This window comes from Cervus canadensis, chromosome 18 (assembly GCF_019320065.1).
Source record: "Cervus canadensis isolate Bull #8, Minnesota chromosome 18, ASM1932006v1, whole genome shotgun sequence".
In the NCBI taxonomy this organism is placed as follows: Eukaryota; Metazoa; Chordata; class Mammalia; order Artiodactyla; family Cervidae; genus Cervus; species Cervus canadensis.
This window is the reverse complement of record NC_057403.1, coordinates 28,056,826-28,076,702: the sequence shown is the minus strand read 5'-3', so window position 1 is coordinate 28,076,702 and position 19,877 is coordinate 28,056,826. Positions and strand designations below refer to the sequence as shown.

Below are 19,877 nucleotides of genomic sequence, written 5' to 3'. Positions count from 1 at the left end.
ATACACAACCCTTATTTAGCAGATGACAGAATGACTTGAGAAAGTTACAATAAACTCGCCCATGGTTCTACAGTTTGTTAGGGCCTAGGTTTACCTCATTCTGACTGATCCCGGTCCCCATACTCCCCACAGTGACTACATGGGTCACTTTTCACCATCACCCAAGACCTCCTGCTTCATGTCCTCCCCACAGCAGACAGACACTGGGCACACTGAGGAATGTTGCAGTGATTTTATTAGAGTAAGCCTGATAGAGACCACATAGAAGGGACAGGTGTCAGGATTCCAGCTTCAGTTGAGAAGAACAGGGCAGAATATGGAGGGCAGGCCAGACATCACTGGCAAAGACTATTTCACCAAAGAGACCGCACTGAGAATTATTCCAAAAACAGTACTCAAAACCGTGGACACTTGATAGCCGGTGCAATCCTTGTCGAAGATGATGGAAACCTGGGAGGGAGTAGGAGGAGGGACAACACCTGAGCCCACAGCAGGACTATCCTGTCTACCCAGCATCACCACATGCTATACCCTCAGGGATTCAGCTCCCTCCCCAGCAAGAAACTCTGCCCACAGACCCACCAGTGGAGAGGAGGCTGCCAGCAGGCACCAGGGGGAGGATGGCTCCCTAATAGCCCAAGCACAGGTGTCAGGACAGAGACTAGTCACCAGCCACCCCAGGGAGAGGAGGAGATAATAAGGGTCAGCAGGGCACACGCGGGGCGGGTCCTAAGGGAGGAGGAGGGGGCTGGTGTCTGGGTGTGGGTCACACCTCCTGCAACTGAGCCTCTTCTTGCAGGTGTGCTGGGTGGACAGAATGTGCATACAGGAGTCATAAACAAACCCATGTGCTCTGTGTGCACCTATTAATGCATGAAACTGTTTGCAGAAAGCCTCTCATTTTGAACAATCAAAAATTTGAGGGAAAAAATGTTGAGACCGACTATCCAAAATCTCCAGTATTGTTTGACAAGAACTATAAAGGAATGATGGTTCTTTGGGAGATACACTGCTAGCCAAGGTGAGCAGTCACAGGTATCTAGAAGGCTCCTCAGGAGCCTGAGGCACCAAACACCACAGTGGAAAATCGAGTTTGTAGACACAGAGACCACATCAGTGGAAATGGGGCTCTGAGCCAGAGCAATGGTCCACAGAGTGGGAACAAGAGGAGGTGATGAAACCTTACAAAGCCAGGGAGTCCCTTGCTGGAAAAAGACTCTAAAGCCAGGGGCTCCTTTTCAATATTCCTAAAGTAGAACTGACATGATTCCTACATGTGTGTGAGCTGAAAGCTTCCTTTCCTGCCAAACATTAAAATTCTACTCCTCCAATGCTAGTTCCACTCACTGAGGAAAAAAAACAATAACCTGCCTCAACACACTTGGCCTCACAACCCTATTGTGTGTGAGAGTTGATTCGCATGCTGTGGGCATATTAGGCAACAACAGAGGCTGGATGTGCACATGGACTGCCCTTGCATGTTACAGGTGCTGCCAGGGTGGAGCAAAGGTTCATGTGCTTCTTTGCTGATAGCTCCTGTCCGTCACATATCCCACGACTGCATGATCTGTTCCCATGTGGCATACCACACTATGCTTGTCAGTGAGCAGGGCAGAGTGAGGTCAGGAGAGTAAATTACCACAAGTTGTGAAATATGCAGCTTGGCATCAAATCCCTCCTCATTGAAGCAATCCTGGATTTTTCCAAAGGCTGCCTTTTCCTCATCAGTACTATCAACCAAATCAAGGGTTGAGTTCAACAATGTTTTGCTTCCAAGTAACAGCGAGGCAACTCCACCATAAAACACGGGGCAGGCTTCCACTGAAGGAAAGACAAAAAACATCTTGTCAAAGAATAACCAGAGTAGGAGGTTCCTGTTTCCACCACTTGATAGGAAGTCACACATCCAAAGCATTCAGACTCACCTCCCACAGAGACACAGCCTCTCCAAGACTGATTAACATCTCAGACAGAAAACCTCCCAGCAGAGGGAGCAGCAAAAGGGGTGAGGCCTGGGTGCCCCTCTGACCTTGACCACCATTGCCAGCTTTATCAGCCTGCTCCCTCCCTCCCAATGAGCACCAATACCCTCAACAAACTATTCCCCAGGGTTTGCACAGCTAATGATTCTTCCAGCTCCACACCACCCTTTACATTAAAAGACTGACAGACTCAAGGAATTTCTGCAGGACTCCTGGGCACTGATCTGTCAGCCGCCCTTGGAATCTGTCCCTAAAAGCAGTTTGGACAGGACTGTGGAGGATTCAGTGAGACAGCAAGGGGCAAGGATCAGGAGGGCCATTTGGGACCTCTTTCCTACCCTCAGGCATGTTGAAGGTCAGCTCTCTGGTCACCAGCAGGGTCAGCACAAGCAGTGCTCCCTTCATCATGGCGGCAGCTAGAGTGCTCTGCTCAGGGCAGGGTTTCTGCAGCATTATAAACCACTAGCTCCCCAAGCCCAGCCCACATACCTCCCAGGAGGGCCACAGGTCTGTGGCCAGTAACCTGGCATAGGTGACTCCCTTGGATCTTGGGTGTTTACCTGGAAGCTCATCCTGCTCTGAGAACAGTGCTCAGAGAGAACTTGTGGTAGCATCTTTGCCAAAGATCAAGTGGAGCTGACATTTCTAACTGACTCTATTTGGAGCCAAATGCTCTGTTGTCCCAGCCCCAACCATCACCTGTTTTCCTGGTCATCCTTCCCCCAATCTATCCTGGTTCTGAGGCAACACTCTCCCACACTGAGAAGACAGAATATCAGGAGGGCCAAGGACAGGTCTACACCACTCTCAGGTAGAAAGAAGGTCATCCAGAATCCTTCTTTTTTCCCCAAGTTCAAGTCCTGGAGATAAGAATGGGGAGCTGGGCCTTCCTGCATCTTCAAATATCTTAACATCTGCAGCCCCTAGGCAGGGCCTGAGCACTGCTGGACAGCAGCCTTGGCCTCCAAATCATTCCCAAGAAGGAACTCACAGGACCTGCACCAGGTGGATTTTCTCTGGCACTAATAATTCTGATAATTTCGGATCATGCCACCAACTTTTTCCAAACCCTTAAGGAAACAAGTTCCTGGAAACATTCTGGACCCCCAGTGGTCCAGGCTTGCCCCTTCTGGTTGTCTCATCCTCTTCCATCAGTGAACCTGGTCTCAAGAGGTACTAGCACTGCACAGTCTATTCAGAAACATCAGTGAGCAGCTGTGAGGTTGTGTGGTTTGTCTCCATCAGAGACTCTGAGGTCCACAGCCCTACAGGACACTAAGGACAGGAGTTCTAAGGACAGGAGGGCTGGGCCATCAGAGGTGGCATTCCACATGTGAAAACTCTCTCATTGTCAAAATCAAACTTCCAAGCTAGGAGAGCAGTTAGTTAGCACAAACAAGATGAAATGGGCCTTGAAACTCTAAAAGGAAGTCTGATGGGGAGGTGTGAGTGGGGTTCAGGATGGAAAACACGTGTACATCCGTGGCTGATTCATGTCAATATATTGCAAAAACCACTACAATATTGTAAAGTAATTAGCCTCCAATTAGAATAAGTAAGTTTTTTTTTTTAAGTTCCTACTAAGAACCAAAATAAAATAAAATAAAAGGATGTCTGAGACACTCCCAATGGCCAAACTGGAAATGGTCTGACAGGCAAAATATATTACAGAGTATTGGATGACAACCCAAAGTATAAAGTAATATGTTTGAGTCCATACCGATACAAACAAATGATTAAGTAAATAAATGGGGACTTCCTTGGTGGTCCAGTGGTTAAGAATATGTCCTCCAATGCAGCAGTAACTGGTTTACTCCCTGGTCAAGGAACTAAGCTCCCACCTGCCCTGGGGCAACTAAAAACCTTCCTGCTGCAACTAGAGAGAATGTGCTCTGCAAAGAGAAGGCCCACACACCGCAACAAAGACCTAGCCAATTTAAACAAAATTAAACTCAAATAATGTAGTGAAGAGACAACTATTTCTTACTGAAACATCCTTAAAAACAGCCAAATTATCCCCTCCAGGATGGAGAACATACTGCCCTCCACTCCTCCCTGAGCGTGACTTAGTACCTCATCTCCAAAGAAAAGAAGAGGGGAGGAGAAGGGGAAAACAGTGCAACTCAGACAAACACAATGTTAATCAATAGTCAAAGCTGACACACCCAGTGGTAAGACACACAGCTGTCCCGAGTACCCTGATGTAAGGAGACAGGAAGGGTGCTTCACCTCTGTGGTGTCTTCCTCAAAACCCAAAGTCTAAACCCCACTCTCTGCTAAGCTCAGTTGCTTCAGTTGTGTCCCACTCTTTGTGACCCCATGGACTGTAGCCCATGAGGCTCCTCTGTCCATGGGACTCTCCAGGCAAGAATACTGGAGTGAGCTGATGTTTCCTCCTCCACTCTACATTTGTCTGCTATACAACAGACAAATTCAAAGCAGACAAATTCAACTTTGAGGACCTTCTACCATCCCTAGCCAGTCTTCCTAGGATGTCCAAGGCCAGGACAAACCCCTAAGATTTAAAGCTTAGGCAGTGCAGGGCCCTTTAAGGAGGAGGTGAACATTCTCCCTCATGCTTTCCTTAAGCTTTGGGCAACAATGTATCTTACCCAAGAAGTGGCCTTTCTTTAGGTCCAGAACCTATGATCATGGAAATATTCTTCTTGCCCTCTATGTTAATGATTATAACTGTAACAAAGCTTGTCTGGGAACCTGTTACTCAAGACTTGTACCCCTGATTACACAGCAACAGTATATTTCACCCAGAGAAGTTGTACAGAACCATTCTCCCTGATAGGACCCATTCTCTCTGGCTAATCTTGTGCTGAAGTTACCTCAGGATATATGCCTTCAGAAAGGGTCTGGTGGAACTCTTACAACCTTGAGGTATTCTGTTTATCTATTCTCAGCAGCTAGTTGAGAAGTACATAATGCCATGCTTAAACTAGTGAAGGGGGGTACTCTTTCTACCCCCTTCTGATGTCCATGTCTGAAGTTTTCTCTGTCCTGTCACTTTAAAGAAAAATCTTTGTTGCACAATTCTTTGAGTGACTGAGGCTGTCTTTGGTCCTGGAGTCAAATCTTCTCCTTTGGAGACCACAAACTCATCACCAAACTCCATACGTGTAAGCTATTACCAGGAGAGAACGAGTGACTCCACAGAGCAGAGGACACTGGGGAAAAATGACAATTAATGCAGTGTGTGTAGGTTTTGGATTGAATTCTGAAACCAAAGACACATTAATGGACAACCTGGTGAAATCCCAATAATATGTGAGGTTAAGTTGGAAGTAATGCTCCAAAGCTGCTTGTCAGTTTTGACAAATATTTTCAATTTTTCTTTAAATCTAAAATTATTCCAAATTAAAATTTTATTGAAAAACAACTTGGAACAAGGGGTTCAATGTAGTACTCTATGACAACTTACAGGAGTGGAATTGGGTGGGGCATGGGGGCAGGTTCAAGAGGAAGGAGACATATGTATGCTTACAGCCAAGTCATCTTGTATGGCAGAAGCCAACGGAATACTGTAAAATAATTACTCTCTAATTAAAAATACATTTAAAAAACAACTTGCATTAGGAAAGGGCTACATGTGCTATATTCCATTGACTCTGACCACATCTTTGCCCTGATGTCATCAAATGTCCCCATAATTCAGGAACATCTCAGATGATCCTGTGGCACCCTCTGGAGGGCACTGGGCTGGATTGCGCCACTTGTGTTACTTGGCACTCCAAGCCCTGACTCCTCTCGTCACAGGGCTGCAGAGGGCACTGGGGGCAATGTCTTCTGAAAGACAGGAGGCATGGGATGCATGGGCAGGGTGTCACCACACAGAAGTCCTGCTGCCACAGACAAAGAGCCAGCCTGCGCAACCTGGGCCTTGTGGTGTTCATCTTCCTGCCCAGGAACGTCTGAGACACATTTGCAGCCACCTGAGCCCTCGTGGGGTGACCTTCAGGGCAGTGGTGCCCAGGCAGCAGGAGCCCTGGCGAGGAAGGGCTCCATGGTGGTCAGCTGACACTGCAGCTCAGTACTTGGTGTCTCTTTGCCAAGAGCAGTTACTGGACGTGAATCCTATTTGGCATAGGGGTCTGACTGTGGTCACACCTTGTGTCTAAACTTCAGATCATGTCTTCAGTAAACCTAAAGTTCACTTAGAGAAAGAACAGCCAGGTGCCTCCAGCCAAAAGCTACTTGATTCTGGCTTATTAAACATTTTAAACCTTTATCTTATTCATTTAATGCTATGTAATATTCACAAGCATATGTACAGCAAATAGAACTAAAAATACTCTCATTTATCAACTCCAGGGAAACTGAATACTCCTGCCATTATTTTAACAAACACTGTGAAACATGTTTTGCACAGTGAGAATTCTGGGCCTTCTCCTAGTCCTGGGGATACAGCAGCACACAAGCACAGCTCTTGCTCTCCTGCAGCTGTTCATCACCTAAGAGGGAATGAAAGACTGTGACCCAAGGGAAGAAGTGCTCTGAGGGAAAATGAAGCAGGGTGAGAAGACAGAGGGCCATGGGGGTGAGAGAGTCATTTCCTAGGCAGTTTGATAAGAAGTCTAGGGGTCTCCAAGGAAAGAGGGGTCTGGAATTCTCAAGGAGGAAGAAAGGACAAACTTCCCTCTACACTCCTTAGGATTATATAAGAATAATGTACCCTGCTTGAGGGCAGTCTCTGGAAAAAACTTCTGGCTAATCCTGTTATCTTAAAATGTAAATTATGGGAGTAGATCTGGTGAGGTCTTTACAACCTCCAGACACTCTTTTGATTCACTGTAATAGCTAATTAGAGAGTATATAACTCCATGGCTAATGCTAGCAAGGGGGTACTCTTTCTGCCCCCTTATGAGGCCTATGTCAGAAGCTTTCTCTATCTTTTTATACTTTTAATAAAACTTTATCACACAAAAGCTCTGAGTGATCAAGCCTCATCTCTGGCCCTGGATTGAATTCTTCTCCTCCAGAGGCCAAGAATCCCGGCATCGTTTTGGTGTTCAGCAACAACCTTTCAGGGGGAGGAAGGAGGCAGTGACCTTTGATATGAGGCCTCGAGATATGAGGAAATCTCTGCGCTGAAATACTTGAAGACACCTGTTGATGAGGGAACGAATCATGCAACCACTGGAGGAAGAGACTTCCAGTTAAGGAGGGCACCACACAGAGAGGCCCTGCTGCATAAGCACACTTGCTCTGGCAGAAGGAGACAGGAGGTATTCAAGGAGGAGAGAAAGACTGAGATAAGTTCACAGAGGCAGCAGCAGTGCAGAGCTGATTGTGCAACTGGCCCAGAGATAATGGTCTAGAAGTGGCCTGGCTTTTCATCAAGTGGGAGCTCTGGAGAAGAGATGGTGGGAACAGCATAGAGATACTCAAGGGTAGAAAGGCTGTAGAAAATGGATGGCCCTACAGACTGTCATAGCGAGTAAAGAATGTTAGACAGAGGAGGCGGTCCTAAGATGGCAGAGGAATAGGACGGGGAGACCAATTTCTCCCCCACAAATTCATCAAAAGAACATCTGAGCACCGAGCAAATTCCACAGAACAACTTCTGAATGTTGGCAGAGGACATCAGGCAACCAGAAAAGCAGCCCACTGTCTTTGAAAGGAGGTGTCCCTCACTGTGGAGAAACTTTTCATCATTAACCTATATGTTTTATCATCAGAGCTGTATAGATGGAGAAGTATTGAGGCTACTGTAAGATTAAGACTGAAAACCAGAGGCAGGAGGCTTAAGTCCAAATCCTGAGAACACCGGAGAACTCCTGAACCCAGGGAACATTAATTGATAGGAGCTCACCAAACGCCTCCATACCTACACTGAAACCAAGCACCATGCAAGGGCCAACAAGCTCCAGAGCAAGACATACCATGCAAATTCTCCAGGAACACAGGAACATAACCCTGAGCCTCAATATACAGGCTGACCAAAGTCACACCAAACCCACTGACATCTCAAAACTTATTACTAGACACTTCATTTCACTCCAGAGAGAAGAAATCCAACTCTACCCACCAGAACACCGACACAAGCTTCCCTAACCAGGAAACCTCGACAAGCCACCCGTCCAACCCCACCCACAGCGAGGAATCTCCACAATAAAGAGGAGCCACAAACTGCCAGAATACAGAAAGGCCACCCAAAACACAGCAATATAAACAAGATGAACAGGCAGAGAAATACCCAGCAGGTAAATGAACAGGACAAATGCCCACCAAACCAAACCAAAGAGGAAGAGAGAGGGAATCTACCTGATAAAGAATTCCAAAAAATGAGAGTGAAAATGATCCAAAATCTTGAAAACAAATTGGATATACAGATAAATAGCCTGGAGACAAGGATCGAGAAGATGTAAGAAAGGTTTAACCAGGACCTGAAGAAATAAAAAAGAGTCTATATATAATGAATAATGCAATAAATGATCAAACACACTGTAGAGGCAACCAACAGTAAAATAACGGAGGCAGAAGATAGGATAAGTGAGGTAGAAGATAGAATGGTAGAAATAATTGAAACCAAGAGGAAAAATGAAAAAAGAATTAAAAGAAATGAGGACAACCTCAGAGACCTCTGGGACAATGTGAAACGCCCCAACATTAAAATCATAGGAGTCCCAGAAGAAGAAGACAAAAAGAAAGATTATGAGAAAATACTTGAGGAGATAGTAGTTGAAAACTTCCCTAAATGGGGAAGGAAATAATCAACCAAGTCCAAGAAACCCAGAGAGTCCCAAACAGGATAAACCTAAGGCAAAGCACTCCAAGACACATATTAATAAAACTAACAAAGATCAAACACAAAGAACAAATATTAAAAGCAGCAAGAGAAAAACAACAAAGGGATTCCCATAAGGATAACAGTTGATCTTTCAATAGAAATTCTTCAGGCCAGAAGGGAATGGCAGGACATACTTAAAGTAATGAAAGAAAATAACCTACAGCCCAGATTACTGTACCCAGCAAGGATCTCATTCAAATATGAAGGAGAAATCAAAAGCTTTACAGACAAGCAAAACCTGAGAGAATGCGCCACCACCAAACCAGCTCTTCAACAAATACTAAAGGATCTTCTCTAGACAGGAAACACAGAAAAGTTATATAAACTTGAACCCAAAACAACAAAGTAAATGGCAATGGGATCATACTTATCAATAATTACCTTAAATGTAAATGGGTTGAATGCCCCAACCAAAAGACAAAGACTGGCTGAATGGATACAAAAATAAGACCCCTATATATGCTGTCTACAAGAAACCCACCTCGAAACAAGGGACACATATAGACTGAAAGTGAAGGGCTGGAAAAAGATATTCCATGCAAATAGAGACCAAAAGAAGCAGGAGTAGCAATACTCATATCAGATAAAATAGACTTTAAAACAAAGGCTGTGAAAAGAGAGAAAGATGGACACTACATAATGATCAAAGGATCAATCCAAGAAGAAGATATAACAATCATAAATATATATGCACCCAACATAGGAGCACCACAGTATGTAAGACAAATGCTAACAAGTATGAAAGGGGAAATTAGCAATAACACAATAGTGGTGGGAGAATTTAATACACCCCTCACATCTATGGATAGGTCAACTAAACAGAAAATCAACAAGGAAACACAAACTTTAAATGATACAATAGACCAGTTAGACCTAATGATATCTATAGGACATTTCACCCCAAAACAATGAATTTCACCTTTTTCTCAAGTCCACACGGAACCTTTGTCAGGATAGATAACTTCATGGGCCATAAATCTAGCCTTGGTAAATTCAAAAAAAAATGAAATCATTCCAAGCATCTTTTCTGATCACAATGCAGTAAGTTTAGATGCCAATTACAGGAGGAAATCTATTTAAAATTACAACATATGGAGGCTGAACAACATGCTACTGAATAACGAACCAATCACAGAAGAATTCAAAAAAGAAATCAAAATATGCATGGAAACAAATGAAATGAAAACACAACAACCCAAAACCTGTGGGACACTGTAAAAGCAGTGCTAAGGGGAAGGTTCATAGCAATACAGGCTTACTTCAAGAAACAAGAAAAAAATCAAATAAATAATCTAACTCAACACCTAAAGCAACTTGAAAAGGAAGAAATGAAGAACCCCAGGGTTAGTAGAGAGAAAGAAATCTTAAAAATTAGGGCAGAAGTAAATTTAAAAGAAACAAAAGAGACCATAGCAAAAATCAACAAAACCAAAAGCTGGTTCTTTGAGAAGAAAAATAAGATTGACAAACCATTAGCCAGACTCATCAAGAAACAAAGGGAGAAAAATCAAATCAACAAAATTAGAAATGAAAATGGAGAGATCACAACAGACAACACAGAAATGTGAAGGATCATAAGAGACTACTATCAGCAACTATATGACAATGAAATGGACAACTTAGAAGAAATGGACAAATTCTTAGAAAAGTACAACTTTCCAAAATTGAACCAGGAAGAAATAGAAAATCTTAACAGACCCATCACAAGCACAGAAATTGAAACTGTAATCAGAAATCTTCCAACCAACAAAAGCCCAGGACCAGATGGGTTCGGGGTTGAATTCTACCAAAAATTTAGAGAAAAACTAAAACCTATCCTACTCAAACTCTTCCAGAAAATTGCAGAGGAAGGTAAACTTCCAAACTCATTCTATGAGGCCACCATCACCCTAATACCAAAAAGATGTCACAAAAAAGATAACTACAGGCCAATATCATTGATGAACATAGATGCAAAAGTCCTTAATAAAATTCTAGCAAATAAAATCCAACAACATATTAAAAAATTCATACATCATGATCAAGTAGGCTTTATTCCAGGGATGCAAGGATTCTTTGATATCCACAAATCAATCAGTGTAGTACACCACATTAACAAATTAAAAGATAAAAACCATATGATTATCTCATTAGATGCAGAGAAAGTCTTTGACAAAAGTCAACATCCATTTATGATTTAAAAAAAAGAAACCCTCCAGAAAGCAGAAATAGAAGGAAAATACCTCAACATAATAAAAGCTATAAATGACAAACACTCAACAACATAATCCTCAATGGAGAAAAATTTAAAGCATTTCCCCTAAAGTTAGGAACAAGACAAGGGTGCCCACTATTACCACTACAATTCAACATAGTTTTGGAAGTTTTGGCCACAGTAATCAGAGCACAAAAAGAAATAAAAGGAATCCAGATTGGAAAAGAAGAAGTAAAACTCTCACTGTTTGCAGATGACATGACCCTCTGCATAGAAAACCCTAAAGACTTCACCAGAAAATTACTAGAGCTAATCAATGAATATAGTAAATTTGCAGGATATAAAATCAACACACAGAAGTCCCTTGCTTTCCTATACATTAACAATGAGAAAACAAAGAGAAACTAAGGAAACAATTCCATTCACCATTGCAATGAAAAGAATAAAATACTTAGGAATATATCTACCTAAAGAAACAAAAGACCTATACATAGAAAACTATAAAACACTGGTGAAAGAAATCAAAGAGGACACAAATAGATGGAGAAATATACCGTATTCATGGATCAGAAGAGTCAATATAGTGAAAATGAGTATACTATCCAAAGCAATCTATAGATTCAATGCAATCCCTATCAAGCTACCAATGGTATTTTTCAGAGAACTAGAACAAATAATTTCACAATTTGTATGGAAATACCAAAAACCTCGAATAGCCAAAGCAATCTTGAGAAAGAAGAATGGAACTGGAGGAATCAACCTGCCTGACTTCAGACTATACTACAAAGCCACAGTCATCAAGACAGTATGGTACTGGCACAAAGACAGAAATATAGATCAATGGAACAGAATAGAAAGCCCAGAGATAAATCCACACACCTATGGACACCTGATCTTTGACAAAGGAGGCAAGAATATACAATGGAGAAAAGATAATCTCTTTAACAAGTAGTGCTGGGAAAACTGGTGAACCACTTGTAAAAGAATGAAACTAGAACACTTTCTCACACCATACACAAAAATAAACTCAAAATGGATTAAAGATCTAAACGTAAGACCAGAAACTATTAAAGTCCTACAGGAAAACATAGGCAAAACACTCTCTGACATAAACCACAGCAGGATCCTCTATGAACCACCTCCCAGAATATTGAAAATAAAAGCAAAAATAAACAAATGGGACCTAATTAAAATTAAAAGCATCTGCACAACAAAGGAAACCATAAGCAAGGTAAAAAGGCCGCCTTCAGAATGGGAGAAAATAATGCAAACGAAGCAATGGACAAAGAATTAATCTCAAAAATATACAAGCAACTCCTGCAGCTCAATTCCAGAAAAATATAAGACCCAATCAAAAAGTGGACCAAAAAATTAAACAGACATTTCTCCAAAGAAGACATACAGATGGCTAACAAACACATGAAATGATGCTCAATATCACTCATTATCAGAGAAATGCAAATCAAAACCACAATGAGGTACCATTACACGCCAGTCAGAATGGCTGCTATCCAAAAGTCTACAAGCAATAAATGCTGGAGAGGGTGTGGAGAAAAGGGAACACTTTTACACTGTTGGTGGGAATGCAAACTAGTACAGCCACTATGGAGAACAGTGTGGAGATTCCTTGAAAAACTAGAAATAGAACTGCCATATGACCCAGCAATCCTCCTGCTGGGCATACACACTGAGGAAACCAGAATCAAAAGAGACACATGTACCCCAATGTTCATCGCACACTGTTTATAATAACCAGTACATGGCGGCAACCTAGATGTCCATCAGTAGATGAATGAATAAGAAAACTGTGGTACATATACACAATGGAATATTCAGTCCAGTTCAGTTCAGTCACTCAGTCGTGTCCGACTCTTTGAGACCCCATGAATCACAGTACGCCAGCCCTCCCTGTCCATCACCAACTCCCGGCGTCTACTCAAACTCTTGTCCATCGAGTTGGTGGTGCCATCCAGCCACCTCATCCTCTGTCGTCCCCTTCTCCTCCTGCCCCAAATCCCTCCCAGCATCAGGGTCTTTTCAAATGAGTCAACTCTTTGCATGAGGTGGACAAAGTATTGGAGTTTCAGCTTCAGCGACAGTCCTTCCAATGAACACCCAGGACTGATCTCCCCTAGGATGGACTGGTTGGATCTCCTTGCAGTTCAAGGGACTCTCAAGAGTCTTCTCCAACACCACAGTTCAAAAGCATCAATTCTTCTGTGCTCAGCTTTCTTTATAGTCCAACTCTCACATCCATACATGACCACTGGAAAAACCATAGCCTTGACTAGACGGATCTTTGTTGGCAAGGTAATGTCTCTGCTTTTTAATAGGCTATCTAGGTTGGTCATAACTTTTCTCCCAAGGAGCAAGCATCTTTTAACTTCATGGCAGCAGTCACCATCTGCAGTCAGTTTGGAGCCCAGAAAAATAGTCTGTCACTGTTTCCACTGTTTCCCCATCTATTTCCCATGAAGTGATGGGACCGGATGCCATGGTATTAGTTTTCTGAATGTTGAGCTTTAAGCCAACTTTTTCACTCTCCTCTTTCACTTTCATCAAGAGGCTTTTTAGTTCCTTTTCACTTTCTGCCAAAAGGTGGTGTCATCTGTATATCTGAGGTTATTGATATTTCCCCCAGCAATCTAGATTCCAGCTTGTTCTTCTTCCAGCCCAGCGTTTCTCATGATGTACTCTGCATATAAGTTAAATATTACTCAGCCATTAAAAAGAATATACATTTGAATCAGTTCTAATGAGGTGGATGAAACTGGAGCCTATTATACGGTGTGAAGTAAGCCAGAAAGAAAAACACCAATACAGTATACTAACGCATATATATGGAATTTAAAAAGAAGGTAACGATAACCCTGTATGCAAGACAGCAAAGGAGACACAGTTGTATTGAACAGTCTTTTGGACTCTGTGGGAGAGGGCGAGGGCAGGATGATATGGGAGAATGGCATTGAAACATGTAAAATATCATATGTGAAACGAATTGCTAGTCCAGGTTTGATGCATGGTACAGGGTGCTCGGGGTTGGTACTCTGGGATGACCCTGAGGGATGGGATGGGGAGAGGGGTGGGAGGGGGGTTCAGGATGGGGAATACATGTACACTCTTGGTGGATTGAAGTCAATGTATGGCAAAACCAATACAATATTGTAAAGTAAAATAAATAATTTAATAAAAAAGAAAAGAACATTTTTTGATTGGGTCATTTATTTTTCTGGAATTGAGCTGCAGGAGTTGCTTGTATATTTTTGAGATTAATCCTTTGTCTGTTTCTTCATTTGCTATTATTTTCTCCCAATCTGAGGGCTGTCTTTTCACCTTACTTATAGTTTCCTTTGTAGTGCAAAAGCTTTTAATTTTAATTAGGTCCCATTTGTTTAGTTTTGCTTTTATTTCCAATATTCTGGGAGGTGGGTCAAAAAATGGGCCAAAGAACTAAACAGACATTTCTCCAAAGAAGACATACAGATGGCTAACAAACACATGAAAAGATGCTCAGCATCACTCATTGTTAGAGAAATGCAAATCAAAACCACAATTAGGTACCATTACACGCCAGTCAGGATGGCTGCTATCCAAAAGTCTACAAGCAATAAATGCTGGATAGGGTGTGGAGAAAAGGGAACCCTCTTACACTGTTGGTGGGAATGCAAACTAGTACAGCCACTATGGAAAACAGTGTGGAGATTTCTTAAAAAACTGGAAATAGAACTGCCGTATGACCCAGCAATACCACTTCTGGGCATACACACTGAGGAAACCAGATCTGAAAGAGACACGTGCACCCCAATGTTCATTGCAGCACTGTTTATAATAGCCAGGACATGGAAGCAACCTAGATGCCCATTAGCAGATGAATGGATAAGGAAGCTATGGTACATATACACCATGGAATATTACTCAGCCGTTAAAAAGAATTCATTTGAATCAGTCCTAATGAGATGGATGAAACTGGAGCCCATTATACAGAGTGAAGTAAGCCAGAAAGATAAAGACCAATACAGCATACTAACACATATATATGGAATTTAGAAAGATGGTAACAATAACCCTATATGCAAAACAGAAAAAGAGACACAGAAATACAGAACAGACTTTTGAACTCTGTGGGAGAAGGTGAGGGTGGGATGTTTCAAAAGAACAGCATCTATACTTTCTATGGTGAAACAGATAACCAGCCCAGGTGGTATGCATGAGACAAGTGCTCGGGCCTGGTGCACTGGGATGACCCAGAGGAATCGGGTGGAGAGGGAGGTGGGAGGGGGGATCGGGATGGGGAATACGTGTAAATCTATGGCTGATTCATATCAATGTATGACAAAACCCACTGAAATGTTGTGAAGTAATTAGCCTCCAACTAATAAAAAAAATAAAATTAAATTTAAAAAAAAAGAAAGAAAAGAACATCAGACAGAGAAGCAGAAAAGTTTTATGACATCTAATATGCAGAATCAAAACAAAATGATACAAATGAACATATTTACAAAACAGAGAGATTCTGATGGACTTAGAGAATGAACATATGATTGCCAGCAGGGAGGATGAGGGTCAGGGACAGTCAGAGAGTTTGGAATGCTCATGCATATACTGCTATATTTAAAATGGATAAGGATCACACATGATGGTCAAGTCACGTATATACAAGGGAGGCAAGGATTCTTCAATACATGCAACTAAATCAATGTGATACATCACATTAACAAATTAAAAGATAAAAACCATATTGTGGCATCTGATCCCATCACTTCATGGCCAATAGATGGGGAAACAATGGAAACCATGCCAGACTTTATTTTGGGGGGCTCCAAATCACTGCAGATGGTGACTGCAGCCATGAAATTAAAAGACGCTTGCTTCTTGGAAGAAAAGCTATGACCAACCTAGACACCATATTAAAAAGCAGAGACATTACTTTGCTAAAAAATGTCCATCTAGTCAAAGCTATTGCTTTTCCAGTAGTCATCTATGGATGTGAGAGCTGGACCATAAAGAAGGCTGAGTGCCAAAAAATTGATGCTTTTGCACTGTGGTGTTGGAGAAGACTCTTGAGAGTCCCATGGACTGCAAGGAGATCCAACCAATCCACCCTAAAGGAAAATCAGTCCTGAATACTCACTGGATAGACTGATGCTGAAGCTGAAGCTCCAATACTTTGGTCACCTGATGGAAAGAACTGACACACTGGAAAAGACCCTGATTCTGGGAAAGATTGAAGGCAGGAGGAGAAGGAGACAACAGAAGGTGAGATGGTTGCATGGCATCACCAACTCAATGGATATGAGTTTGAGCAAGCTCTGGGAGTTTGTGATGGACAGGGAAGCCAGGCATGCTGCAGTTCATGGGGTCGCGAAGAGTCGGACGTGACTGAGCAACTGAACTGACTGACTGATAGATGTAGTCAAAGCATTCAACAAAACTCAGCACCCACTTATGATAGAAACTCTCCAGAAAATCAGCTTAGAAGGAACATACCTGAATATAATAAAGGCCATGTGCAATAAACACACAGAAGACATTGTTCTCAATGGTGAAAAACTGAAAACATTTCCTCTAAGATCAGAAACAAGACAAAAGCGCCCACTTTGACTCTTATTGTTCAACATAATTTTGGATGTTATAGCCATGGCAATCCGAGAGGAAATATAAAGGAATATATAAGGAAATATAAAGGAACCCAAACTGGAAAAGAAGATGGAAAACTCACTGTTTTGCAAATGACATGATACCATACACAGAATATTCTGAAGATACTATCAAAACTAACTAGAAGGAATCAGTGACTTTAGTAAAGTTGCACAAACACAGAATCAATATGCAGGAATCCCTTGACTTACTGGACACTAACAATGAATACTCAGAAAGAGAAATTAAGGAATCAAGTCCATTCACCATTGACATAAAAAGAATAAAATACCCAGCAATAAACCTACCTAAGGAGACAAACAAGCTAAATAGAGAAAACTATAAGAAACTGATGAAAGAATCAAAGATGACATAAACAGATGGAGAGATGTAACAGATTCTTGGAAGGGAAGAATCAGTATTGAGAAAATAGTATACTACTCAAAGAAATCTGCAAATTCAGTGCAATCCTTATCCATTAACCAATGACATTTTTCACAGAACTATAACAAAAAAACACAGTTCATATGGAAACACAAAAGAATCATTATAGCTAAAGCAATCTTGAGAAAGAATGGAGCTGAAGGAATCAATTGTCCCCATTTCAGATTATAGTACAAAGCTACAGTCATCAAGACAGTATGGTACTAACAGAAAACAGAAATATAGACCAAAGAAACAAGATAGAAAGCTGAGACATAAACCCACACACTTAGGGGCAGCTTATCTTTGACAAAGAAGGCAAGAAGGTAAAATGGAAAAAAGTCTCTTTAGTAAGTGATGTTAGGGAAACTGGACAACTAGGTGTACTATAGAAGCATGAAATTAGAACACTTTCTAACACCATAAAAAATGATAAACTCAAAATGGATTAAAGACCCAAATGTAAGATAAGAAATTATAAAACTCTTAGAGGAAAACACAGGCAGAAAATTGTTTGACATAAATCATGGAAAGATCCTCAGTGACTCACCTCCTACAGTAATAGAAATAAAAACAAAAATAAACAAAAGGGACCTAGTTAAACTTATAAGCTTCCACACAGCAAAGGAAACCATAAGCAAGATGAAAAGACAACTGTTGGAATGAGAAAAACTAATTGTAATTGAAGCAACTGACAAAGGATTAATCTCCAAAATATACAAGCAGTCTTTGTCTTTTGGTTGGTTCGTATTAATGTATGGCAAAAACCACTACAATATTGTAAAGTAATTAGCCTCCAACTAATAAAAATAATTGGGAAAAAAATTAAAATTAAAAAATAAATAAAAGTTGATATAGTTTTATGTATATATATATATATATGTACATATGTATATTTACACAAGCAGCTCATGTACTCAACATCAGAAAAACAAACAATATAATAAAAAATGGGCAGAAGATCTAAAGAGACATTTCTTCAAAGAAGACATTGCAATGGATAATTAACACATGAAAAAATGCTCAGTGCTTATTATTAGAGAATTGCAAAACAAAACTACAATGAGGTATCATCTCACACCAGTCAAAATGGACATCATCATAAATTCTACAAACAACAAATGCTGGAGAGCAAATAGAGAAAGGGGAACCCTCTTGCACTGTGGGTGGGAATGTAAATTGATACAGGCACTATGAAGAACAGAATGAAGATTCCTAAAAAAAAAAAAAAAACTAGGAATGAAACTATCATACAACCCAAAAATCCCACTGCTATGCATACACACTGAGGAAATCATAACTGAAAATGACACATATACACCAATGTTCATTGCAGCACTATTTATAATACCTAGAACATGGAAGTCACCTAAATGTCCATCAACAAATGACTGGTTAAAGAAGTTGTGATATCTATATACAATGGAATAGTACTCAGCCGTAGAAAGGAATTCATTTGAGTCAGTTCTAATGAGGTAGTTAATCCCTGTTGTTGTTCTTCAGTCACTCAGTCACGTCCAATTCTTTGCGACCCCATAGACTGTAGCATGCCAGGCCCCCCGCCCTTCAATATCTCTAAGAGTTTGCTCAAACTCATGTCCCTTGAGTCGATGATGCCATCCAACCATCTCATCTTCTGTCATCCCCTTCTGCTACTGTCCTCAATTTTTCTGAGCATCAGGCACTTTTCCAATGAGTCGGCTCTTCACATCAGGTGGCCAAAGTATTGGAGCTTCACGTTCAAAATCAGTGCCTCCAATGAATATTCATGGTTGATTTCCTTTAGGATGGACTGGTTTGATCTCCTTGTTGTCCAAGGGAGTCTCAAGAGTCTTCTCCAGCACTGCAGTTTGGAACCATCAGTTCTTTGATGCTCAGCCTTCTTTTTGGACCAACTGTCAACTCCATACATGACTACTGGAAGAACCATAGCTTTCACAAGACAGACGTTTGTCAGCAAAGTGATGTCTCTGCTTTTTAAAATGCTGATCTAGTTTCATCAAAGCTTTTCTTCCAAGTAGCAAGAATCTTTTCTTCCAGTCACTGTCGACAGTGATATTGGAGCCCAGAAAATAAAATCTGTCATTGTTTCCATTGTTTCCCCATCTATTTGCCATGAAGTGATGGGGCCAGATTTTGTGATTTTGGTTTTTTGAATGCTGAGTTTTAAGCTAGCTTTTTCACTCTCTTCTTTCACTTCCATCAAGAGGCTCTGTAGTTCCTCTTCACTTTCTGCCACATAAGTGTGATGTCATCTGCACATCTGAGGTTATTTCACCCAGCAATCTTGATTCCAGCTTTTGATTAATCCAGCCTAGCTTCGTATGATGTGCTCTGCATATAAGTTAAATAAGCTGGGTGACAATGTGCAGTCTTGATGTACTCCTTTCCCAATTTTGAACCAGTCTCTTGTTGCATGTCTGGTTCTAACTGTTGCTTTTTGACCTGCATACAGATTTCTCAAAAAGCAGGTAAGGTGGTCTGGTATTCCCATTTCTTTAAGAATTTTCCACACTTTGTTGTGATCCACACAGTAAAAGGCTTCAGCATAGTCAATGAAGCAGATGTTTTTCTGGGGCTCTCTTGTTTTCCTATGATCCAGCAGATGTGGGCAATTTGATCTCTTGTTCCTCTGCCTTTTCTATATCCACCTTGTACATCTATCTGAAGTTCTCAGTTCACGTACTGTTCAAGCTTAGCTTGAAGGGTTTTCAGCATTACCTTACTAGCATGTGAAATGAGTACAAATGAACAGTAGTTTGAACATTCTTTGGCATTGCCCTTCTTTGGGATTGGAATGAAAACCAACCTCCTCCAGTTCTGTGGCCACTGCTCAATTTTC

The 19,877-nt window shown here is 41.3% G+C and overlaps 2 protein-coding genes across 3 annotated transcripts in view; one reads left to right on the top strand and one right to left on the bottom strand.

Moving 5' to 3' along the window:
* The window catches only part of LOC122421098 (major allergen I polypeptide chain 1-like), a 141,119-nt gene that overhangs the window by 61,813 nt on the left and 59,429 nt on the right, over window positions 1-19,877 (top strand). The gene's annotated exons all lie outside the window — the stretch shown is intronic.
* On the bottom strand, window positions 218-2,426 carry LOC122421092 (secretoglobin family 2B member 2-like). Of its 2 annotated transcripts, none has more exons than XM_043436888.1 (3): window positions 2,321-2,426; window positions 1,640-1,821; window positions 218-450 (listed from the first exon to the last, which is right to left on the bottom strand). In XM_043436888.1, the coding sequence occupies exons 1-3, from the start codon at window positions 2,388-2,390 to the stop codon at window positions 349-351; spliced, it is 354 nt and encodes a 117-aa protein (XP_043292823.1). In that variant the 5' UTR covers window positions 2,391-2,426; the 3' UTR covers window positions 218-348. The 2 variants fall into 2 exon arrangements, with proteins under 2 accessions (XP_043292823.1, XP_043292824.1); XM_043436889.1 differs by lacking the exon at window positions 2,321-2,426 and adding an exon at window positions 1,926-1,979 and having other exon boundaries at window positions 1,640-1,843.

Bases quoted from the DNA above. Each gene is read 5' to 3' on its own strand.
- LOC122421092 (XM_043436888.1), bottom strand. From the start codon at position 2,390: ATGATGAAGGGAGCACTGCTTGTGCTGACCCTGCTGGTGACCAGAGAG. The intron at 1,822-2,320 runs GTAGGAAAGAGG...TCTTTCCTTCAG, and splicing joins GACCTTCAACATGCCTGAGG to TGGAAGCCTGCCCCGTGTTT. The intron at 451-1,639 runs GTAATTTACTCT...ACTCCCTCCCAG, and splicing joins TGCATATTTCACAACTTGTG to GTTTCCATCATCTTCGACAA.